The following is a 27,012-nucleotide window of genomic DNA, read 5'->3' as shown; positions in this document are numbered from 1 at the left end:
AACTTTGTATAAAATTTATTTAATTTTCAAAAAATATGAAAAAGTTCAGCCCTTATTCACACATTTTATGGTCATGGAAGAAGGAATTTGCAACACCCTGCATTAGGAGTTAAGACAAAATAAAATAAAAAAAACCCACAACAAAAGAATTGCCGTATCCCGTTTTAAAAAATGTTCATTGAAATTAAGAAAATAACATAAAACATATACATTATGATAATAATAATTCACACTGGTTCTTACATAAAGATGGTATACATCTTTGCATGCCATAATAGAATTGCTTTGTGGGTTGAAAGGCCGGGCAATGATAAGTATTTTAAAGAATATTTCTTAATGGAAAACTATTTGTTTCTTATCAAATATCGTTTTTCTTATCAGTGTAATCTAGCTTAGATTGCATGACTTGATGGTGCAAATTTAGCAATAGAACCATAAAAACACTTTACTTACTAGTACTAATATTGCATGCATATCCCGATAACCAAAAAGAGAAGGACAAAAGGAATAAATTGTGTTTAATGTATAGAACCATAATTATTCTCTTCATTGTCATTAATACAAGTTTTAAATTTGAAAACAAAGAGAGATAACGAAAAAGAAACAGTATATTTCTTGTGAACATGAGTTACCAATTCCTTTCCCAAAATAATTATATTTATGAGGATTATGAGTGAATGTTGCAACATTTGGATGCCATATGTTGCAGCGTAGTATGAACAACTTGTCGGAAATATCCAGTTCAAAGGAACCGGATATCAAACTGCCGACATTGATATAACTTAAACATAAACACACCGCTGCTACACGCTATTCATGGGTCTGAAATGACGTTTTGATTTCCTTTTTATCATAGTTGAACAATGTGTAGAAGAAAGGAAAAAAATAATTGGAATCTGTCTTTACGGGCATTACTTTCTCTCTTCATACTCCTAACACCATCCTCTGTTTTTCATTTTATTTTTTATCTACTTTTAAACACTTACCGAAGAAATTTTAATACATTTGTTATACTAGTAATTCACAATTCTTCTATTTTTTGAAAAAAAAAACCAAGAAAATATCCTCAAGAAAAAAAGCATTCCTTCATATTTTAGTTTCGTTTTCCATGTCTAATGATTCATTTTTGCCCTAAGACATTTCGAAGAGAAGATATATCCCATTCATACATTATACGTCACAGGCATACATTTTATTGCTTTGGCCGTTCATTCACTTCAACATTTACTTCAATCCCTCTTCATTATAACAAGAAAATATACTGTAATATATAACAACGAAATCTGGAGAATCCTCGGCTACATAAAAAGATAAGTTCATGATTTGCTGGGGTGAAACTTCATGCAAAATGCTGAAATCAAATAAATAAATAAAAACAATACACAAACGCTAGGAAATTCTATGTCGACAAAAATCGGCTCGCGGAACACACACTGAAAATAATTATGCACTTTCATTTTATCTGAACTTTTGTTTTTGCATCGCTAAGCTAATCTACAATGCTTTAACCGTGGTTCGTTTAAAAACAGGAAGTACTGCACAATTCCTTATGGACCTTTTCGCGTCCATTTAGAAATCAATCGGGCTTGCATTGGCTTGTTTAGTTGTACATTTCGGTAAAAGTACACGATCTCTTTATCCCTGATTTTTATCTATTTGTAAAACTATTTCTTTTGAAACAATAATATAACATTAGATTATGTGACTATATCATAAAACGTAGGACCTTGTTTTTTTGCTTCTTAGGGAAAAGTAACAGTAGTAAACAATAAATGCTGCTTCTACGGATGGTAGTCACTCAAGTTGCAAGTCAAAGTCCTACTGTAACTTGAAGAAATTGTTTGTTAACCAATAACCGTATTTATATAGAAATTAAAAAAACCCCACATATACTAGTGTATACTACGAGCTGGTATCGATATACTATTTACCCGATAGGTTATTTCTATTCTCCTCAGGTTTTCGTCATGGTCATCATACGACAGTAAAATTGATATTCCGACTCAAGTTACAGGCTATTGACAGGGTAGCAATCCTCATGTGATCTAAACTGATGAACGACCGCTAATGTAATAAATTACTCATAAACAGTTTACACGTCAGAGTGTTATGTACGCAATCGCGACGGTCTCCAAAAGCGTCATCAAATTTGTGAACAAGTTCCACGATATATATAGCTATAGATAGGTTGACACAAGATTGCAAAAATAGAATCTGGTAAACTAAACATATGATGCATGCATTGACAGTTGGAAACAGTTTCACACTCTTGGCAACTCGTACATATAACAGGTGTAAAAATATAGAAGTAAACATTCCCCAGATATATATATACATTTTGTGTGATATGACGCAATGAAATGTGATAAAGCTATACCGATGCCCGTTTTGAATTAATATGCTGAAAAGGTAAAACTGAATTGGACTCAATGTCTGTCATAAAGTTGTCGTCTTTGCCAGAACTGACACTGTGCATCGGCAAAAGATGTGATATTTTCCCTGGAAGTCGAGTAACTGTGTATCGGCTTTTATTCCGCCTTCCCAGATTGTAGCAGGAACATGAGCACACAGATGTGACGTCATTGAATTCCGGGTTTTCTTGAGCACCAGAAACAACGTTGCCATTGGAAGTAATGACGTCACCCTCCAACCTAACGGCAGTTTGAGCAGCCGCAGCTGCTTCTAATTCGTCTCTTTGTTCATCCTCAGTATTCATCGTTAAAAATCTTAATACTAAAAGATTCATTGCTGCAGAGATGACCGTTAATCCGAAGAGAATGAATATCAAACTAAAGGTCACATATTCAGGATTATCCTGCAGGGCATTGTTACTCTGCAGAGCCACATAGTCTCCGAATCCAATGGTAGTTAGTGTAATGAAGCAATAGTAGAATGCATCCAAATAAGACCAATCCTCAAAGTGGGTGAAGACACCTGCTCCAGTAAACAAGTAGAAGCTGGACAGAATGGTAGCCACCATTATTAAGTTTGTCTGCGAGACCTCGCAGTTTTTCAGCCTGAGGCATTTTTTTGTGTGTTTGAGAAGAAAAGTCACAAATGTGTTCAGGCGTTCACCCACACTTTGGAACATGATGAGACAAAGCGGAATGCCGACGAGAGCGTACCACATGCAGAAGACTTTCCCACTGTCTGTTTGGGGGGTGCTGTGACCATAGCCTGCAAAGATTACAGAAGTCATAGAATCCAAGTTTATGTAATCCAAAATGTATACATGTACATTAAACAAAGAATAGTGTAATTAAAAATGAAATAAATCGTATTACATCTTTTGACAGAACTAGTACAAAACTAGTACTATACTTGATTTGAAAATAATATCCATATCCGAGATCATTCCATTCTTAGTGGGCTCAAAATATACACAAAATAAGAAAACAATTTGGGTTTTTGAAAAAAAATCTACTTTTTTCCGTTTCCACACTAGATGTGCTTTTTCAGGTTATCATTTAGAACCATTTTAACATGGCCTTGGACTTTCGGTAAGATGTAACTATCTATTTCTTGTGTCAAAACAAGTTAAAATGACGCTGGTTTCAAGCGAAATATACATCGATTGCGTAGTCTTCGCTCGAAAGCCAGACAAATCTTGTTGGTTTCAGAGAGCCTTGGCTGAATGGCTAGCAATGAAATAGACAGGCGTACGTCACATTGCGTTTGACACGACTACCCAAAGTCCAAGCTCTTGTTAAAATGGTTTTATGTGCTTAAAAAACACCGAAGAAGATTTATATTTATATTAGGGTACGGCTTTTTCCGAATTAATCTGTACCTTTTTTCCTTCAATTTTTACGATTTCAAGATATTTGTCGATTACCATGGTATTTTTTTTAAATACGGAATAGAATATAGTTACATGTCGTTAGCATAATAATAAAGCAATTAATAGATCATTACTATGCCTTCTCATATATCATTGCGTGTGTCAAATATAATTAGATTGCAAAAATCAGCGTCAATTTAGCAATTCATATTGAGTGACCGACCTTCAGCGGAACCCTCTTGTGTATACAGTACTTAAAATGAAAATTGTCATCTTTTGTAGAGATGCATAAACGAAAAAACAGTTTGTTGATATAGTACGCTGTTTTTTCTTCTTCAATTTTTCGTTTTCGCACTAAATGAGCTTTTTTCGAGACCTAAGAACGATCAACCATTGGAAAATGCCCGTGACATTAAAATATAGAAATATTCAAGTGTTATGAATATTAGACTGTTTTCATTTTATTTTGCGAACGTTGCTGCTAATATTTCCTATATATGAATTGTTGAATATTTTAATAGAAACATAAAACTGATGATACATATTTGTCGTGACACTCTTAATAATGTGGTTTGTTTTAACTTATTAAAATGATAGTTTTCTGTATTCGTCAAATGAGTCAATTTTCAATGAAGTTGAGTTTAAAAAAAATACTTGTTATGAGCTATTGCAATGCACTTTGATGGTGCGTTAAATATTTAACCAAATCATCGCACTTAAAAAAAAATCAAGAACCTCGATATATTTTTCCAAGTGCGTAATTTTTCAAATTGCGTTGTACGAGGAACAATTATTCTTTTTAACATGCAACATTGTTTTTCAAAGTAAAGCCGATATCTAGGGTATATATGTACCAAAGGTGATCAACGGACCAAAAATTTTTCTTACGAATTATTATTTTTTAAAGGAATTTATTTTATTTTTTAACCAAACAATTCTATAAATCGAACCTGTTGCGTTGCGTGACGGTGTTTTCAGCGGAAAGTAATAATAATGGCGTCACTGCTCAACAGTTTGAACTGAAACTTAATTTCAGAACCGTGTGGCAACGGCAATTAATACAAACTTCAAAAAAAAAAAGAAGAATCAGATTGAGTAGTTTTATGCAAACAAGACACCGATGCCTGCAAACTGCCAATAAAATGTAAATCAGGCCTCTGTGTGTACTAATTAATCGATAGAAATTTTCCGAATAGCTCTATCATTATTGATGAATGGGAGTATTTAACCGATTGAGGAGCAAATTTTGGTGAGACTTGATGTGCTGCGAATGAACACGGGGATAATGTATATCAATATCGCATCTTAATTCGTGCAGAGAAACGTTCTATAGTCCAAACGCAATGCTGTTATACATACTTTGTCAACCGATTTGACACAATTATAAGGGATTATGCAAATCTGTTTATAAATCGTTTGTAACAGCTGTTCAGTATAATATACCACCTCCCCCGGACCAGGTGCTAACACTAAACTATTAATATCAATAGATGCTAAAACCGTTTCATTCGCCTGTTTTCATAGATCAAATGAGTATGCAAGTTGCTGTTCTGTCACATCTATTACATATCATACATGAAACATATTCTTGAGTGGCATAAACTTAAGTTTTTCACGAAACAGTGCATCTCGTGCAAAGCTCGCGATAAGAGCAATGCAGAATATCCTCTTGATCTTTGAAGGCTCTCGGCAAATGTGTCATCACAGCATTTGTAAATTCATTCCACTACAATTATGACATCCCTCCTAGTAACAAGAAAAAACTATCTTGGATGCCTTCACTCGCTGAACGCTATTACAGATAGACAATTAGATTACAGGAAGCCATTTTTCTGTCAGATGTCGTACGGAGTCTTTTGGTTGAACATTTTTCCCTTTGTACTGCGGGCATGCAACATTCCGCTTATAGAACTCTAGGGTTGAACTAAGTTCATCAACTCGGATTTTCATCCGAGTTCAAAAAATAAAAACGCAGTAAAATATTGTTAGCACAATACGGGTCAATAGAGGCATACTAATACAATGATAAATACTCATTTTAACATAGTAAAAGAAGAATTCTCTCTCTCTCTCGCTCTCTCTCCCTCTTTCGGTTGTAATAGTTGCGTTTGCATCAAGTCAATCGGTATGCAACTTTTCCATTACATCGGCTGTTTCCTGTAGGACTATTTTTACATTAACAACACGGCGGGGACCGGGACAGACGCACTCTGAATCTCAATCAAGTTGTCCTGTCTGTACACAGCGATATGGATTGCATTACAGATCAAATATAAATGAAGCACTATGTGGGTCAATCTTGCTTCAGTCTAATACAAATAAAATCGCTGTCGTGTTGACTTTTTTCTAATCGAAATAGGTGCGAAAACAGTAATTTTTAACTGTAATTAAGTCCTTCGAATTGGTTTTCATTTCGTTCTTTCTTTCAATCGGTATAAATCTTGTACCCATGTGTATATACACATTGCAGGCACACATACTTGTAACAAACTTGAGAGAAATCGCGTGAGCATAAGTGTTAATATTATCATAGTTAATTGATTAAAGATTCAATTTTGGTACAAATTTATCATTTTATATCCGAATATGGCCATTTTTTAAATAAACTGTTAAACTGTAAAACGTTACTGTTATTTTAGGAAAAAAAATAGCCAACCAGTCTGAAAGTTGTTTCCCTTCGTAAAATAATTTACAGCTATTTGGTAACCATAATAAATGTCTTATAGCTGCAATGCGCTTGTATTGCAATCTGTCTGAAGTAGATAATCTGTTCTCCTACAGACCCTTCGAACGTGATAATAGCGAGATTTGAGCGAGATGATGATGTATTTAAAAAAAAATAAGACTTATTTTTCCCTCATTAATCATTCCTTTCATCGCTGATGTATCCAAAAGATAAATCTACACAGACGAGTGAAGGCTGGCCGGCAACCCTAAATCAACATGACCAATGACGTCATTAAGAAGAAACGGTTCCCAGGGAGTGGCAGTGATTTCGGGGGATTAACACGTGGATTTCGCTTAACACGTGTCAGTCGACCCCTTGTGTTATTCCTGATTCAATCCGCGGGATTTCTAAATCGAAAATGCAAAACCATTGATCGAAATCAAAGGCAACAATGATAGCCGCAAGTCTCTATATCATCAGCTTATGACAAAAGCAGATGTAAGAAAGAGGAAAAATTATTCGCGCCTGACATATCTACCGACCTCTTCTATGGAAGAGACGACTTTAATTGCTTCACGTGTTTGGTAAAAGACAAGTCCCGGTCACAGACTATTTTAGTTTCACCGATGCAATTGAGGGAGGAAAAACGATTCCCGGAGGACGTGACTTTACATTGTTTCCCCCGATAAATCAAACATCAACAGATCATGTATCCCCGTTTCGAGAAATAGGCAATGGTCCTTTGCCAACTAGAAATCAGATCTCAACCTCCAGTGCTTATGAGCAATTCTCATCAATAGCCCCTTTTATTTATGTACAATATTGTTGGTTAATATTATATTATATCAAATTGCAAACGTGTTACACTTTCGAAGTTAAAAGCAATGCTGTAGAAAGCATATATGCTAATTTTCTGAAAACTGATATTCTAATTTGAGTTTCAGTTTAGTATCTGTCTGGACAAAATTTGATCATCACATTAAAAATACATTTTCATGCGGCATTGAAGATGAAGTTCACAATTCATTAAACACCACAGGGATATGTATTTAGCAAAAACCATTTCCCTGCTATCATACGCTAAGGTTCAATCTGCCTTGTTACAACAATGGAACATAAAGCACACTATTTAAACGAACAGAACCATCAGAAGCTAGACTCTGACAGATCATGATAATGTCGGGATCGTCAAGGATGTTTTATGAGATAAGAAAGTATGCAAAATAAACAAAACTTGTACCGAAACAGTGCAGGTACAAATGTACATCTCTCCCAACGCAGCCGGAACTCAATAGGGGACTTGTAACTATACCTTTGTTAAATGTAAAAACTTCCTCGTTTCTGCATTTATCATTTTAACCTATGCTCAGACTAAATCGAATAACTTGATATTTACGATGTTTTGTGTGGTTTAGTTGCACATTAATATTTCAACCGATTTATTTGCTGTTAAATTCTTGATTTTATAGTTTTGGTTGCGTCACTACGAGTGAATCGCACTCCAAAAGCGAGTAGATCAAATCTTAATACAACAAAACACAAAGTTATTTCATTTTACCGAGATAAAAATCGGGGTACAGATATCTGATTATTTATTAGGGCCCCGCTCTGTGAGCGCCCTAAAGTGATCAGTCTGTCTGTCCGTACGTCCCTCTTTCCATCGGTCTGTCCAGAGCATATCTTCTCTCCCCTTGGTCCAATCAGACTCACACTTCAACCACATAGTGCTTTTGGGTAAAGGGTGTGCAGTGACCTTGAATTATTTTTCTAGACCTAAGGTTAAAGTCATCAGAATTATGAATAAAATCCTTGTCCGGACCATATTTTCTTTCCTCTTGGTCCAATCTGGTTCATTCACAGATTATCTATGGTCAAGGGGTGTGCAGTGATCTTGAATGAAGTTTGTTAGTCAAGGCTCGAGGTCATATCGGATCATGCAAAATTCCCTTTTTAGAGCATATATATTTTCTACTTAGCCCTGTTTGGCCCATACTTCACATAAAAAGAGCTTATGAATAACGGATATATACTGACCTTGAACCAATTTTCAAGGTCAAATGTGAAGGTCATAGCAGAATTTTGTGACAAATCGTTGTTCGGAGCATATCTTCTCTCCCTATGCTCCAATCTGGCTCATACTTCACCCACATAGTGCCTTTGATGAAAGGTATGCAGTGACTTTGGATGATTTGTGTAGACCAAGTGTCAAGGTCATGTCAGATCAAACAAAAATCCTTTTTTAAGAGCATATTTACCCTTTCCACTTAGCTCTTTTGGCTAAAACTTTACTTAAACAGAGCTTTTTGGTTATTGGCGTGCAGTGAATTTGAACGAAGTCAATGTGAAGGTAAATGCAGATATTTTAATAATCAGTTTTAGACCATAGATTGTCTCCCATTTGGTTAATCTGTTCAGATTGCAAAAAATGCCTCTATGTAAGGGGTAATGAGATTGAATTAAAAGTTTTATGCCAGCTGGACAATTTCGAAGTAACAGGTCGAGGTCAAAGAAAAATTCTCTGAAATTCTTTTCATCCACCTGTCCACAATTTAAGCGTGGCCCTTTGAGATGGTCACCATATCAATGTTGTCTAGTTTATAATATGTACATAGATGAAACAGTTTTTATATGGGTTTGACCATTACTAGTTTTACATGTTAAAATATGACATATCAGAACAAATCAGAGTTTTAATTGTAAAGGTCTATTAAAGATTTACAATCTTTTTTTTTATGCTAGGCCACAAGATAGCGACGATTAAATCCACTTCAGGCGCGTTTAATTTTATATATACTTTTAGCCTAAGTCTTGAGAGAAGACGTCAAGAGGTTTTACCCACTGTAAAAATCGTAATGCATCTGAATTGCATTTAAGAAACCAAATTAAATCCCCCTTTGAAGCGATCCATCGTCATGTTTATCAATGCAGTTTTAAAAGCTATCACACCCATTTCTAATCTTAAATCCGCTGCTAACTGGGCAAACATAGGGAGAAAAAAGTGCGTGCATCTTTTCATTTTGTAGTCGAAGAAAAAAAAGTACTTGATAGAACAGAAAAAAAGAAAAGCACATCTCAGAATATGACACCCTTCTCTAAAATATAATCATAATGCATGATTATGCCTCATATGATACTTATTCTTTACAAGAGGTTGTTTAATGCTTCAACAACAGACTAACTTGCACCAAGATGGCACAAGAGGTTAAAGTTTCTAGGCTATACCTGTAATTATACACTGATAAATACATCCTTGAAATGTTTTTTCATACAACGCTGTCATACTGAGGACAGGGTTAACACTTCAGACAAGTAATTAAACTCTGGCGTTCACCAAGTTCGTTTTCGTAAATAATATTGTTCTACATAATAACGAATTAAGCTACAATCAAATCTGGATAGCTACATATAGGCCTTGACTCTACGAGAGAATTAACAAAAGATTGTCTAACTGTCCTGGAATCCACAAGGCTCATTAAATTATTTGGAAACAAGGCGGCTTTACCGAAAAAAATATGTTCCCAATAATTGCCCAGATTTTCTAATCAATAAGCAGACGTATTGCAATATACTTATTGTGGATTATCCCCCAGTCTATAATTCCTCTCAATTGTTATGTCCTTGTTTTTTTTTTACTTCCAATAACCAACAAAGCACAGCCAAAGTATTTACTGTAAATTATTCTGTTGCATGTATCTTAGCATGTACAAGCGAAAATATTTAGCATTCAAATGTAGCTACTTAAAAGACAGCGGCCAAAATTACCATCGGTAGGGATTTGGGTAATTATGGGACAAAATGATTGCATGTCTCGCATAAAAAACAAATTTAAAATGCAATTTTAAGCTGGTTTCTTGAATCACAGCTGCAACAATACCGGTTTATTACGTAATCATATTTTAACTTCATACGGGATTTATATAATTACTGCTTCGTAACAATCCTTTAGAAGCATTTGTCCCAATTCAAATAACTCTTGAATATGACATCAAATCAAATCAGTTTTTCTTTTATAATCTGTGATGAAAATTTTAAAATTTGTTTTCTTTGGGCGTTTTCAACAGCGGGTTTGCTGCAAAGACGCGTGCAAGCACCTGCAACTGTGAAATTAACCTCCATATATACAAAAGAAAGATGCGTATTGTTGACATCTGAGACGGATTATCAAGATTAAGACGATTAAATGCACCGAAGTCAATGGTGTCTGGCTCCTCTTATTCGTACAAAACAAACTGTGGAGGGAGATCATTGAATTAAAGTTTATAATTGGGTGGTAACTTGGCGGTTCCTGTTGAAAGCAAATAAACTTCGCCTTGTTTTATTATCAGATAAAGGTTTATGTTTTCTTATAACGGTTTGTAATAAAATCTATCAGATTAAGTGTTTTATCTTGCACCAGACTGACAAATCAACCCTATGTTATGGCCTACATTACGGTCGATGTATCACCTAGGGCAGTAAAGTGGGGGAGGGGGTATCGACAACTTGTCCAATATTTCGGACAAGTCTAGTATTTAAGTTGCAAACTGCTGTACTTTAAAAAAATAAACTCGGTCTCTTACACTTTGTAATGAAAAAAAAAAATCGTTCATTCATGTAAGGAATTCAAAAACTGATATAAGATCAAATTTTAAAATTATTTTTTTTTCAGGACAGTATCTGCAGTTGTCTGGTACTGTAGATATACGATAAAATGAAATGATTGATTAGAGAAATAAGGATATGTTGGCCAAGCCTGCGAATAAATTGAAGCATTTGTATTTTCCTCTTATAAACTACTGTACATACATTGTATAAACGTTTGCATGTACAAGTATTCAAGTAGATGCAAAAAAAAAACAAACCCAAAAGCAATAGAACATATAATGGCAAAGGCACTTTTTCAGCCAAGAAGTCGTCAGTGTATTGGGAAAAGTGAGAGAGTTATAGCAATGCACATCTGTGGAACAATATGAGGAGGGAATTTGATTACTAATTTGCAATAAAAAGAAAAAATGTTATTATCAACATCTCATAATTGCTTTACAGACTTGGCTCGGTATGCAGAGGGTCATAAATAGCCGTACTCTGGTCTTGTCAGATGACGAGTACATAAAACTGAAGAGTTTAGGAGCAACATAAGAAATTAATTAGACTAGAGGCCAAAGATACGTCAAATTGTTAAAATACAGTTATTGTACTTTTGGAAAGAAAGTGCCTTCCTAAATCCAGCGAATAAAAACCTACAACGCCTCTACCATAAATCAGTCGCAGCACACGTAGGACCGCGTACATCCTCCTGTTTCTTGTAAGCTTAATCATTAATTAGTGTTCGTGGTTGAACGTTAATTCTCATTAATATCATAAGAAGATTAGCGAAATACTTTCATTGCTTAGGTAATGTTGTTTGCTTTAGCCACTTCTGTCTGTGGCGTTTGCGCATCACTAACATGCGCACCATATGATCCATTGGCTGGGTGTTTACAAACGAGACAGTTTCGTGTAATATGACATAACGGCCCATCCTAAGTAAACAAATGGATTCTTTCTGGAAAAAAAACACGTGCGTAGCTGATCTCAAGCTTTTTTCTAATTAATTGTCAAGACAATTCATGAAAAAGTACGTTTTAGATTCGTGAAATCACAATGTCTTAGTGAAGTTTAACAAATATATAGCTACATTTGGTATACAGATTGTCAAAATATCGTCATTTCAATTCGTTTATGAAAATGTTTCTGAGTTCTTTGAACCGAACTGTCTCCGTTTTGCACAATATTAACCTTACAAAATGCATTCGAACAAACGTTTGTGATTTATACGCTGTTAAGTTAAAACAAATCACCGTATCGCATCAAAATCGTCCTCTTCCTGCAGTTTACAAATGCCTCTCTGACAGAGAACTCGACCATATTTTCATTTAAACAAAACTGAATAGAAAAAAGAAGTGATTTCTTCTTAAAAGTTCACGTTCGACTCTCTGTCATGTTGTAAATTTTGAATTCATCGGGTGGCAGTAAATAAAAAATAAACATGACAAAAATTTTGTATTTATTGCCACTCGATAAATTCAAAATTTGCAACATGACATATTCTCTTGGTTGGCATGGATTCTATTATGGGTTTATGTATATGAACCGTATGTGTGCTTCCAATATAATATAACAGTCTGTGACAACTGGGACATTTCCTTGCAGTGCAGTATCATTAGAATAATGTTTAATTCATTTTGTCAAATAAGGCACCAGTGCCTGAGTTGTGTCAACTGAACACAGTGCTAGACCAATAACGGTAGGGCACCAAGGGTAAGGTTCCAAGGGTTCTAATAGTTAAAAAATGGACATATACGTAAAATTGGTAGGTATACATCGGTAAAGTAATTACAAACTAATATGGGAGAAATCACCGTGACATTTCTTCACGGGTGTAATCGACTTTCCTATCAGATGATGGGGCCATTCTAGCCATTATGTTTATTGAACTGCAGGATTGAGAATTATCAACCTGGGCAGGGTGTGAATAAAGACAGTGAATGAGTAAGAGATAAAACCCTCTTGTTCTACTGTCAGTCACAAGACATTACTTCTTTTTGATCAAGAATAGTGGCTCATCAGGATCTCATTGTTCTCAGTTCTCATTCTTCAATATACGAGTGAGACTTTTGTTTTGTCATACAAGAAAAGACGTATCAAGACTTATTTAACTACTTTTTCGCGGTGCATGAATACTGTATATAAACCAATATTAGGCTACTAACAAAACTACAATTGTGAGAAGGAAGATTTAGAAAACTAAAGTATGTTAAATTTGTAAATATTTTAGAAGGTAGAAAGCAAATATGAGCTAATATAATCATTCCTGTTGTATAAATTGAAAATTATTTTTGTTTAAATTAACAAAAAGACTTAATAAAATATTTATAATTCATTATCGCTTTTTTGAGGAGTCATCATTTATGAAACCTATTCTGTACAGCCGATTCAAAACAAACACAGGATATTTCGAGCTTTGCAAACAGATCGGCGTTTAACCGAAAAATTGGGGTCGAATTTATGCTAATCTTAGACGAAATCGATCGCTTGTAAGACAATTTCTGGCAAGATGGCGTTATTTTTAGCTTATTTTGCAAGACGTGGAACCGTCTATAAATCGTGCTTAGCAAACAAACAAGTTCAGGAGCTTTTCATGCTCAAAAGGTTGAAAACATTGGAAACAAGAAAATGGGGGATGGTAAAAAGGCATTGGCTTTAGCTTTTTCTTATTACGACTTACCGACCCAATTTTTGGGAAAAGGTCTTGAAAAACAACTAGCAAACAAATATGGAATTACACATTTTTTAAGTCTTCGTGGCTATACAGGCATACATGTATTCAAATTAACCCCTTGACCTAACCCAAAGGTTTTCTATCCGTTACATTGATTTCAACAAAAAGAGTGTAACGGATAGAAACTTCGCGGGGCTCTGACAATGAACCAGCATCGTTACAACTGACAACTGGACAACTCTGATTTTAAATATATACTAAAAAAAACAAACAAAATCTTTCCAACAAAGGACATGGCGTGACGTATATTCCTATAACATTGTGTAATGAAGCGCCTTCATGCTATCATACATCGATGGGGCTGATTGGCTTTGTGTGTGTACATATTTTTGTAAGTTTACTCTGCAAGAAGCAGTAAGTAATTGGGTACATGTTTTCCTACTGACGGCTGTTAGCGTTTCATGATAATCCCCTTGCTGCTTCAAGTACAAATTTTGATTTGATGGTTCTTCCAGTCTTAGAATTAGGACATCTGGGTTCGGATATGTAATTATATTACTTTGTTCGCCAAGATTCAAAGAAGAGATACACTTTCGCTGATTTTTGTTTTTGCTTTTTATAAAGAAATCAGATAAACTTTTGGATTCTCTGAGGAGTCTGACACCGCCTGTCCTTGTGAAGGTGTTCAATGTACAAATCAAATCAATATCCCGTCTTCAACGAAATGCAAATGAAACAACTTCAAATGAAGGCAATTTTCTATAAACAACTCAAATTGAAAATCGTGATAACATACGAAAACCTGGTCAATAAAACAATTCTATCATGCGATCTTTATTTTTTAGCGAAATACTCTTAAGGCTGATATATTATTTATTCTATGACAATCAAAACCAAAATAGAAGTATTTTTATAAGTAAAATTAAACTTGCTGTGTACTTATTTGTTTTACTATAGAATGTATCACAGATAGCAATTAGACTTATTAAATCAATTCCATGTCTGACGTTATTGGTGGGAATTTTAATACTCATTATGATTACCAACTTCATATGTGGTCTACTAAATAAATATAAAGTATATGAAACAACTCTAAGGCTAGCCTTTTTTCTCCAATATTTTTTTCTTCTTCAACACAGTCTGTGGGGTCTCTTGACATATTTTATGTTCCATTTCAAAACTTTTTGAACCCATCGAAACGAACCGCAACAATTGGCCCACTTTCCTGAGCAAAAACTTAAATGCCAGATGATCACGTGTTCGACTAGACAGGTTCTGCAACTCTACACTCCATTTACTTATCTATCTATTTATTGTTTTTTAAAACTAATAAGATTTCGGTGTAATCATCCACCTTGCAAGACAATAATTATAGTTACTGGAAAAACGGGTTTTGTTAAGGATGTTTTACTTTTTGATTAAACACAGACTTAAAGAATAAATGTTTTGAATTAAAGAGAAATACCTTAACATACTTGTTTAGATTTGCATTGTAAGCCACGTAAAATACACAAGCCATCGAGGCAAGCAAACCATTCATTGTGATTTAATTATAAATAAAGAGCAAAACAACGTCTTATCGTATATTTAGTTAAACTGCATACTGTACAGTAATCAAATACGAGTAGATTCGTTGTCAACATGTCAGGACATACACATTTACTGTACTTGCAGCTATGAACCATAATGACATTCATTTGTTCAAACAGAGTTTTTGTGTGCAAGATCTATAAATGTTATATCTTGATTATCTTACCTATAGTTGTAATTACCGTCAAGGAAAAGTAAAAGGCACCAGGAAACTTCCATTGCCTGCCATTTTTGTACGGCTGCACTTTCCATATATTGGCTCTGAGCTCATCATAGGCCGATATACTGATATTATATTTAGTTCTAAGCTTCATTTCTTCGCTATTTAGTTCTCTCCTGACGTCACTTTCGTTTTGCGATTCCAGGGCGTCAAAGACTGCGGCTCCGACCAAGAGATACGTAAAGGTACAAACAATGAGAGACAAAGTCCGAACGTTTTGCTTCTTCATCGCCTCTCAGCCATGTCCGAGAGAGCGCCAAAACTTTTCAAAGTTTCATTTCAGTGATTTCCACTTTTCTCATCCCGTCATGATTCTTTGACTCCACAAAAAAACCGGGGAATCTTAGTCATCCAAGTTGTACAAATGCAGTGACAACATTCTAGGATACTTTCGATTATATATATTTACAAATATATTTTTATTTTCGGAGAGAAAGTAATTATTTTCACTTCAAAAACAGTACAGTGCACATTCGCAATTCAATGGATACTTCTTTTCAAATCTCAGTGGAATGTCCGTCAAGTGATTATGAATTGGTATTCGGTAAACTGGTTCTTTTTTGGAGAAAAAATGGGAATGTTGAGGTAGATGAATGGAGGAGGAGACTGGCGGTAAACTGGAATGTCGCAGAAACGTTCCTTCTGGGAGGCAAACTTAACCTTTTATGGAGTTGTGTTTTGTGTACCCTGTGGAAAATACAATGAAAAAGGGTATTGAATATCTTTCGAAGCAATACATTCATAATAATTAAATATATAAGACGTACTTTCAAAGCATTGATTTTTGCCTCCGGAAAGTATTGAACTGAAGTGATCGAGTAATTCAAGACATGAAAGACAAGATGGCGTGTGTTGTATAAGAAAACTCGCGTGACTTGCTCCCTTTTGCGGAAACATCTTTAAAAATCCCTCTTAATATGCAACTAATTACTTCTTATTAGTTGTAATAAGAAATAAGTATAAATTTATTTTATTTTGGCACACATATCTTCACACTCATTGTTTCGATATGCAATGTACTAGTACTGCTGAAATTCTAGCAATCGATCGATATAACATGTTATCGATGTAAAACCCATATTTAACACTAGGAAAAAACTTCATAACATTAGCAGTGTGAGAATCTCCCCTAATATTGTGAAATTTGGAATTTAGACGTGCTATTTCTCGTAGCATCAGATTGACTACGTACATGCAATTTTCATTAGTCTTGATATCGCGGAAACACACTTTGATATCACTCGCTATCTATGTTGTTTGAGAAGGATCAGACAGTAGCTTTATGTTCTTTAATAATTCATGTAAATCTCTAAATGAAATTCAACCGAAAGAGGTTCGGTTTTTTTTCTGGTTAACCATATCCCAAAAGCACGTTGTACATACTCATTTTCTAAAGGTGATTAGTCACACCTATTGCGTAAATATATTGGAATAAAACAATTATATAGAGAGCTGCGAGTATTCTTGGAGAGTGTTAAGACCACTTACTACCTTTCTAAAGCAATTTCTGTCAACAGATCAGTTTCGATTTAATTCAGCAGTTGCTGTTCCCTAAATATAGTACGGACAGTTTCATCCGTGGATAAAAATTACGTATACATGTACAGTTCCAAAACTATCTCATAAAGGCGACGTTACTTGCTTAGATACATACTACATGTAACAGACATCAGAATCTCTGGTAAAGTCCGTAGGTATGATATATTGTTGTATTCATCTTCTATAGACGTATACAGAAACACTCATACACACAGACAAGAACAAAAAAATCCTCTTTTTTCCATTAAACATACGGTAACCTACTATTGACAGTGCATGCAGCGTCAAACGTAACATACCAACGTTCTCTCTTTTAGCTATTTGGATTCACTAAGCAAATAGTTAAACTATAAATCAAGTATGGTTTAATTTATTTTCCTTCAACTACAAAGCCAATCCAATACACAACTTTTTGTGAAGCAAGGAATTACTCTCGATCCAATTAGAATTTCAACCAAAACTATCTATCTATCTATCTATCTATCTATCTATCTTAGATAGATAGATAGATAGATAGATAGATAGATAGATAGATAGATAGATAGATAGATAGATAGATAGATAGATAGATAGATAGATAGATGGACAGACATTGCATAAATTTATATGTTGACCGCTGAGCATATAGTCAAGTTCCATCAAAGATTAGGAGCTCTATCCAGAAGGTCATTAAAAGGACATACAGATCACGGACGAGGAAGAGTTTCTATAATTCAACGTCCATGGACAAGACGCCAATTGGAACTGCCAGCTTAAAAAGTCTACGACGGAACTCGTTAATTGTCACAAAGTCAACACTGCGCATGTCTTTGGGAGTTTACAGGAAACGCCAAAATGAAGCCAATTTGCTATCGTACAAAATCAACGACATCAGTTAGAATTAGAAAACTTGGTCTCCCGACCCTTTCGAACTCTCGATTTCTTTCATTATCACTAACTTAACTCATAAACTCCAACTAGGAGGGACTCCTGAGATTCACTTGCCTTTATCAAGTTTCTGTCCTAGAAAGAAGTGTCTTGCCTACTTAGGAAGATGGCAGCATACATACATGTATGTGAGGAAGTGGACTCCCAGAAATAAGAGTTTAGAAATAACAGTAAGACAAAATTTATATTATCTGAGGTTTTTATCAATTAAAAACAATCACCATTAACCGTTAAGACCGTGCATGAAGCTCCTACTCCGATGCAAATGAGGCTTCTAAACAGATTAGTCACTGTTTATTCTCCGTTTAACCCCCTAGAGAATTCAATTATAGTTCACGGTGACAGGGAGAAGCATTGAAACGTCCTCATCACTTATCCTTAATACAACTAGTGTGCTTTTGTGACTTTCCGAGAAAATTGAAGACTCTTTCTCCTTTATATAGATTGATTATGAAAAAGAAAGAGAGAAATATCTTGAAGGTGCAATACATAAATCTGGCCTTTCTTTTGCAATCACTTTGTTTTTATACCAAAATTCATTTTAATTTAGGTAATTCTGATAAATCAAGTGATCGGGTAATTCAGGAAATTAAGGCAATCAGGTAATTCAGGTGTATGGTTTTTCTTAAAAAGAAAACTCTCCAAAAGTAACTTATCTCTATCATTATATCAAAACAACATATTAGTATTAATCAACAAGAAATGAGAGAAACAATGTCAAGATGATCGTCCCTTGGAATTTCTTAAAATTGGCCATGGTCTTAAGTCGGAAAAGAGGAGAGATTTTGCCGGAGCAACCGAGTGATTATCCGTTGGCATGTGTTGTCAGCGATTCTCAACGTGTCTTTAATCTACCCCAAACCGATATCTATAAAACAATTTAGCACCAGGATCAAGCGTAATACGGATGTTAACCAGTGAATTCGACCCCTACTGAGTATTAATGGGCAGTTATAACTATTTTATTGTTACTCTAATTATTAGTTATCACACACCCAGCTTTGTGGAAAGGGTTTGGGTTTTTTTTGTAACCACAGGTGTTTGAGGCTATCCGGAATAGAGAAAAAAATCCGTTGATCTAAAACTACTTTTTTAAAAACATGTTAAATTCATGAAATGTTAAGTTGGAGCATTTGCAAAAGAAACTTGTAACTGTTTTAAACAGAGGTCATGGCATATCAACGACAAATTGATGACTATGCGACAGTATATGATTGCGGTCATCGCTCGAGAAACTTCAATCAAAAATGGCAAAGGAATCGTTAGCCATCCAACGGGCCCCTAATGTATCAATTTTCAGTGGAAAACACTATAATCAGCGGAAACAGAAGATGACAGCGAAGCAGGGTGGAATTCTATTGTTTTCTTGGCTGTTAAAAAATATAACTCAAACGATGTAGAAAAAAAGCTTTACTTTAAAATTATCGCTTTCAAAATATGGATTTTTTTTTATAAAATTATATAAACTGTCTTAAGATGTTTTTAATTGCGTAATTCCACATTTGTTTTTCCTAGTTCGATTTTTGCGTTACAAATAAAATAATTATTCTAAAAAAGTGCATTTTACATGATTGTTAAATATTTGTATAAAGCAGATATCTTCTACAAAATTCAGTTTGATAACCGCAACGGTCTAATTTCTACCTGAGTTTGGAACTCAGAGACTTGTGAAATTTTCAAAAAATAAATAATAAATAGTAAAGTTAAATGGAAGATATATTAATTCAGTTAAAAGGAAGTCGTTATTGTAACAAAAAACATTGGATGTCACGCGAATTTTTACTCGTTTAACATCCATTAAAAATTTTAAAGCACCTATCGTATTTTTCAATTGTTATTTCTTTTGTTATGATGTTCTTGTACCCAACAAAGTCTTTTCCGGTTTTCCACAGTGCCAATCATAAAATTTAAATTATCAATGAATTGTATTATATACATGGAATTTGAGGTCGGTTTATATTATTCATTGATTTTGTTCACATGAAAACTGAAATTCCCAGGGGTTGACTTAATTGGCTAATTGCAGGTGAACATTATGCGGGGATCAATATCGTCCCAAGATTAGTTTCCTGTGGGTAAATGCACCTTAGTTATGTAACGTAATCGGGTTCTGCTCCACTTAATCATTTTATCCAATTCGTCAGTCGGGGTTTGGAAAAAGTTGACGAATAATGCAAATCAATAGCAAAAAGCAGTCAATGATTTAAAAAAAAAGAAAACAATTTCAACATGCACTTAACTTTAACCTTCAAAATGAAAAAAAAGAAAACAATTTCAACACGCACTTAACTTTAACCTTCAAATATATGTACTAAATTTCGCTTCAATGGAATCCAAAAGTATAAGCACGAATACATGTACGTCCATAAAATATTTATGATCTGAAATACATTCCGTTTTCAACACAGTGCATCCCCACATATATTCTTTAATATTTGTATATCTAATTCAATTCGTCGGTGGAAAAGATATACAATGTATAAATAAATATATGTTTTAATCCAAGTATTCGCTAAAGGCTACAAAGATAGAAAGCGCCCAGACAAAACAACATAGGCTATATAGAGAGCCGACCAAAATATTCAAGTCTAAACGATTGATTTTCCACTATTCATACACAAAATATAGCTACTTTGTTAATACAAAATAAGGCAGAAACGGTTTCATTGAAGACTGTTCAAATGGTCTGATTATCTTTTAATTAATTTAGCTGATCACACGGCAGGATGATGAACAGATTGTTAATTCCCCAAAGAATCATCTTTTCCAGTACGAAGCACATGGATATAATGTAGCGATTTAGAGATGTAAAGCAGCATCCTATAATAGAAGCATATATCCTTTATTCTGTGGTTTATAAAAATAAAAAAAACATTCAGATTGACAGATTCTGTGGGGATGTGTTTTTATTTCTTACTCGTTCGATAAAACAGAATCTTAGGCGGGGGAGTGAAACAATTTTTAGACGCGGCAATCCTGTTCTAATTTTACACTCAAAATGAAATTCAAACATGACACACAATAAATCAATACCATAGGGGGTGGGGGACGGGGCAATGAATGTAGGCGCTTTGGAAATACCTTTAAGGAGAGACACAAAAGACGATATTAATTTAACGGAAGTGTGGGTATAATTCATACAAAAGAATTATTAACTTTTATTTTCGACGGAAGTAGGGGGTGAGTAGAATCTTAGGTTACTTTTAACCTTGTGGAATGAACCATGTCCATATAAAACAAGGCACGGAGAGCTAGCTATGCGACCTTTAGTACCTTTTGTCAGGGGGGGGGGGGGGTGAGTGGCAAGATTCCAGATAACAATTAATAACATGTGTATCAACATTTCTCTCCATTTTCCTTTTTAATCCCTCTTGATTTGAATATGAACAACAAATTGCCGGAAACATAATGTCATATCCAAAGCATTAACTGTAATACCATTAGTGTCAATATATTTACTCTCAGAATATTTCACGACCCCTCTTTGCTTCATAGAGAGCAACCTTTCGAGAGAACCCTGTCGTGTAGCTTGCAAACGTTTCGCTGCGTGAACATGTACATGTAGTCTACTGTCTACCATCTAGATGCTATAGATTACTGATAAAATGCACGAGCCGCTTACTACATGTACACGATGGAGTCGGTATGACTGCTTTGCTTCTATACTATACTTGTACCTCCACGTATTGGATACCATACACGTGCACCTGTACACGTTAACGATACACGGAATCAAATAAAATACAGGTGTGGTAATTATCAAATAAGCTGTCCAGTAATTCCTTATTACACACACAGTACCATCATCAATGCATCGTGCTTTTAGCTGACTATAAACCGTTTAAGGTGGTAAAATACCTGCATTATTTAACACTCTTTCCCCCATAGTTTGCTATTCTAGAGAGTTCATCGCAGATGTTTATTACTCCAATTTTCATCAGAAAAATATGAAGGTAATATTTTTGATATTTCATAATTATCGGTAGCACTTATATTACACAATCTCTTCACGCTGCTAGAAAATTCCCCCACGCTTTGAGACTCGGCATTAAACGAGTAAAACGTTTGATCAAGCAGCAAAGGGCAGGAATTTCATTGAAATTTCTATGCTATGAAGTGCAGTGTTATGAATACGAAATAATATCATACTGCGTCAGTGTAAAATGTTGTCGGAAAATATTATCATTATTTATCAGATAAGCGATCTCTTAAAATATCAAAAATCTTGCTCAGGCCTATGTAAATTATGCTCTAATTACACAGCTCGTAGATTTTATCAAAGCAACTTAAGGGGAAGAGGGAAAAAATGTAGCTTGTTATATTGTGCAAAGCTATAATATAGATTTTTGTTATTGAATATCACACTTATCCAACAATTGGTACTTTGGCGGTGGTTTTCAGAATGCGTAAAATTTTACAGAAAAAGTCGTGTGAAGTAGTGATAATAAGTAAAATTTTGATTAATTGAATATTGAAATTTTCCTCTCATTATATTTGCTGAATCCCTTTCACCATAGGTATTTGCTCATACGCTAATGGTCTGCCTGATAAATGAAAACATATTGATGCCAGATGAAAGGCCTATGTAAATATGTTATATTTGCAACCTGATTATACACAAACAAAAATCACACGAGTTTTTCATCAATGAGAATTTCTGGGCATTTCAAACAAATCTCCTTGATGTGTTCTTAAGAATGCAAAGATTTGTATCGTTATAAAACCCAAAAAGCCCACTGCACCAAAATTGTAAAAATCAGTATTCAAATCAAGAAATATTACCTTCTAGACAACAGCAGCTTCAAAGTCAATATCCGCTCTATAATTCCTTGGAAGAAAAGAAAGTCCCTTAGACTAAATTTGGAAAGATATCCTGCAAAACAGTGAACAAAAGCTGATGAAAGGGGATAAACGGGCGCGTGGCTTAAATTACCGACCACTGTGCAGTCAAAGCGAAGCACATGGTGCAGCATTAATCCTGGACACGGAGCAAAAACAGCCCACACAGGGCCTAACCGATGACTGCAGACACCGAGAAGACACTAGTTCGTCTAACATCACTACCAATTTGTAGCCCGCGTAAAGCTTTTCAGATCATGTGGTATTAATCCACACTCACTACGCTAATTGTCCTCTGTCTCTTTAAAGAAGAATTGGGCCTTTTCCTATTGATTTTTTTTTCGTTCTTCACAGATTTTTTTTTTTTCAAACCAAGAAGTCGACCACTACATAACGGTTTCTCTGACAGAATGTCATCATGTGAAATCGCCACACTTGGTTGATTTCATGCTTCCAGTTCACCATATGTTCGACACGTTACGCCAGAGAGATAGCTCATGATTGGAATGGATGTGGTCGCTATACTACTTGAATGCGGTCCTGTTCAGATGCAGCATGATATGTTAACACCCCCGGAAGTTTCTCTCTTATGCAGTACAAATCCGTGGTTAGATATATGTAAAAGAGACATACATATCACTTGTGTTTACATGTATCTGTAGTAGCATCCGCGAACGTCCTTTCCTTAAAAACTCTAGATGCGCGCGCGGACATAGCAAACTATTGATCTATTTCCTCGCACATGTCGTTGTAAAATGACAATGGCGGGCAATCTCCAATATTCCTATTGAAAAAATCCATACTCGATGGTGAAATCTAATTTAGGATAATTTCATGATATCATCTGGGATGTGAAATCTTGCACTTAACAAATTTAAGAAGAATATGAGGTAGACAATTATCTATGCATCAGAATTATAGCGTTTGGCAAAATAGACACGAATTTAACATCTTATCTCTAAAGAAAATTTTAAGAGGAGATTTGTGATATTTTGTACAGTGTAAATTTGAGGTTTGTGTTAACCAAAGAACATACAATGTAAATAAAAATTCTCGATTTCGCAACTTTTCTTTTTTTATTTTTAAATTCATTCATTTGATCATCTCGTTATTGAGAAAAAAAACCCACATTATTTGAACGCACGATTTTTTTTTCAATGCGGGGCATTAAAACATTATTTAGAATAACTGTTTAATTTATTCATATCCAAGTTTTATGTGATATATAAATAAAACAGATGTGTATGGGTCAACCTTTTGTACACCTTAGCTAGTATTGGGACTTTGAGGGAATTTCGAACCTTTGTCATTGATAATGATATTAACTCAACCAGATGACGAAGGCTACGAGATTTGTTCTCCGCACTCTTTCTGTATCATTTTCTCACCTGATGTTTTCTCACAGTTTGTATATTAAGACCCCGGGGAATGATATAGACTGTATTATATGGGTTTGATTCTTCATTACATATTTCCCTATAGCAATGTAGTTTCATCAATCATTCAGTACATTATTATAGAAACAACGGTCCTAACCACAGCCTTGGGGCTCAGGTTTACTTTCAATGGGGGAGGGTTTACTTACACTCAGACAGTAGCATCTGCTGTCGCATAAAGGAAACTTTACACCATACCTTAATTGAAAGGAATAATGAAGCACAATCCAAATACCCAGGATGCAGTCACTGTTTAACACCTGTTATATGAAAACAATACTATATACATTGTTTAGTGCACACGTATAGAAGATCAATAATTATATTAACAATTCATGCCCCCCCCCCCCCCAAAAAAAAAACCCCAACAACCCCCCAAACCCACAACAATATTAATTAATCACAAAAAATGCACGTGCGTACGTGAACGCGAGCTGTGCCACGGATGAACAACTCTTGTAAAATTAGCTCACTGTTGATTATCGTTTGTACAAAAAATAGAACAGAAATGACTCTCTTAATGAAATTTGGCTTTCTGGTTGAAGGGAAAAGGCATATAACGGACAGACGTGTACATTTCTGTTAAGACCATCTGTGAAACAGATTTCTATATATAAAAATTGTTCTTTCAGACGAGCACTCTGCCATTCACTGCAGACAAAAAAAGGTTACAGATTAAAAAAAAATGATTCAGACTTTCTATTTTTAGAGATCATTCCGTTGGTTTGTTTTTATGCAAACTCATCCAACATAATCATATATCATTTTCTGTCTTTATTTTAGTCTTTTCACTCATGAAAATATCGTGCGTATTGTTTGCATAAATATAAATGCCATTATTTTTTAAAAATTGTGAATCAATAAATGAAAATAAATGAAACTGACGTGTGCTAGTCTGTCATGTTCTATTATTAATACCTAAATTATTTTTCAAACAAGTAAACATTATATATTAATACTGTGGAATCATTTAAATTACTGGGGGCCAATTTTCGTAGATTTAGGGTTTTTTTGCTTATTCGTGGGGGTGTTAATTCGTGGATGCGTCGGTTTTCAGTTTCATTAAGAAATCTAGCCTTTCAATATTTGATGTAAATTCGGGGGGGGGGGGGGGGGGGGGGCTAACCACGAATACCACGAAAATTGAGCCACCATGCATTCTAATGATTCCACAGTATATTGTAGCTGGCATTAAAACAAAAACTACGATAAATATCGAATAAATAAAATTTTTAAGGCTAAAGACATACATTGTTTAGCTAACTAGAGAATTAATGGGTAAAGCTACTTGATTCGCGAGTGTTTTCATCTTCATGACTCGACACACAGGTGTCGCAGGTATAAAATAAATATATACAGTCCTTTGACTATTAGGCAGGTCTGTCGAACAACACAGATGTTTCAGAGATGTAATTTATTATTTTTTTGCTCTGAAATCGATTTTTTTGTATATCAATAAAGGAGTCGCCGAAGATGCCATTGTGAAAGGGCTGTATATTCAATGCCCTGGGGTAAAAAAAGGCAGAGACCTGGTAGCTTTAGTCATTTCACAAGTTCTTTTGAACCACAAAGGGGTGTTCGATTAAATATTAATGTCAACGCAAACTTGATCCGGTTTATCGTGAGAACACAGTTTAAAACAAATTCCATATCGATTTCCTGTTCATGAACTTTATCATATGTAAAACAGCGTGACCGAACACAAACAAAAGGTTGCGATTTTTTTGTCCAAAATTTCTTTCTTGCTATTATGCATGCGCTTTTGATATATATATAGATTGACGTAGAATTCGAATATTCAATTACAATTCACTTTGTGTCGTTAACTTTCAATGTTTGATATAGTGTGAATCTATCGAAAAATATAATGTTGACTTGTCAGACTTGTCCTTTTCTAACATCGTTGACATACTAAACATTTCTGTTGAAAATATTACTGGCATGCTAACAGTGACACAATTTAAGCGTTTTGAGGAGGCTGAGTTGTCAAACATTTTCAGATTTACTGTGTTTTCTTTACGGATAGGCATAATGCAGTATTTACCGACCGCCAGTGGTAAATGATATGAAAGTAATAAAAAGTACTTGTGCGTTTCTGCGGAGCTATTATGAGCGTCTAGTTCAACAAAACTTTTTGTCTACATAACTTAGCTTTACTCAGATATAGCGTGTGGTTGATTGAGAACAATAAAATGAAATTGAAAAAGAAAACAAATTGAAAAAATGCACATTGGTAAATGAAAAAGTTTTGTGTTTCTTTGCATTTTGTTCATTTTTTTTAAAGATCAGATAGAATTTCAACTAAAATAATTTTTTAGCGTTACGTATGGAATATGTAACCGTGCAGGTTGGTATCATGATTCATATAACGTTGAAAAAAGTTTGTTTTAGCATTCTGTACTAAAAGTGTTATATTCGTTGGTTTTAATATTTGATTTTGTCTTATTTCCAATTTTCAATAAATTTCCCATCAAACTCTCAGCTTTAGGGTCCTTTGATATTTTATACACGCATGATTAGATATACATGTAAACACGGCTTTGTCCTGATTTCTTATGTAAATGAATGCAAAAACTCGATCTTTTTTCTATTTCAAATAAAAGTTTGTTTTTTTTAATTTTGATCACAAAAGCAAATGGTTTGATGTCGTTCTTTAGACGCTTGCCTCAAGTTTTTTCTTGTTATCTTTTGAAATGCATATGGCACATACATGTAGTTAAAATTCATAAAACTCTTCCAATTTTGGGGTGGTAAAAACAGAAACACGCTATA

The 27,012-nt window shown here is 34.6% G+C and overlaps 1 protein-coding gene across 1 annotated transcript; it reads right to left on the bottom strand.

Moving 5' to 3' along the window:
• On the bottom strand, positions 1 to 23,533 carry LOC128188876 (two pore potassium channel protein sup-9-like). The gene is made up of 3 exons (XM_052860187.1): positions 22,748 to 23,533; positions 15,446 to 16,186; positions 1 to 3,177 (listed from the first exon to the last, which is right to left on the bottom strand). Exons 2-3 carry the CDS (start codon positions 15,726 to 15,728, stop codon positions 2,372 to 2,374), a joined length of 1,089 nt encoding a protein of 362 aa, XP_052716147.1. The 5' UTR covers positions 15,729 to 16,186; positions 22,748 to 23,533; the 3' UTR covers positions 1 to 2,371.
• Between the last annotated feature and the right edge of the window lie 3,479 nt (positions 23,534 to 27,012).

The sequence above is a fragment of the Crassostrea angulata genome, chromosome 1 (assembly GCF_025612915.1).
Source record: "Crassostrea angulata isolate pt1a10 chromosome 1, ASM2561291v2, whole genome shotgun sequence".
In the NCBI taxonomy this organism is placed as follows: domain Eukaryota; kingdom Metazoa; phylum Mollusca; class Bivalvia; order Ostreida; family Ostreidae; genus Magallana; species Magallana angulata.
The sequence above is the reverse complement of the archived record's forward strand: the minus strand, read 5'-3'. Positions and strand labels throughout refer to the sequence as shown.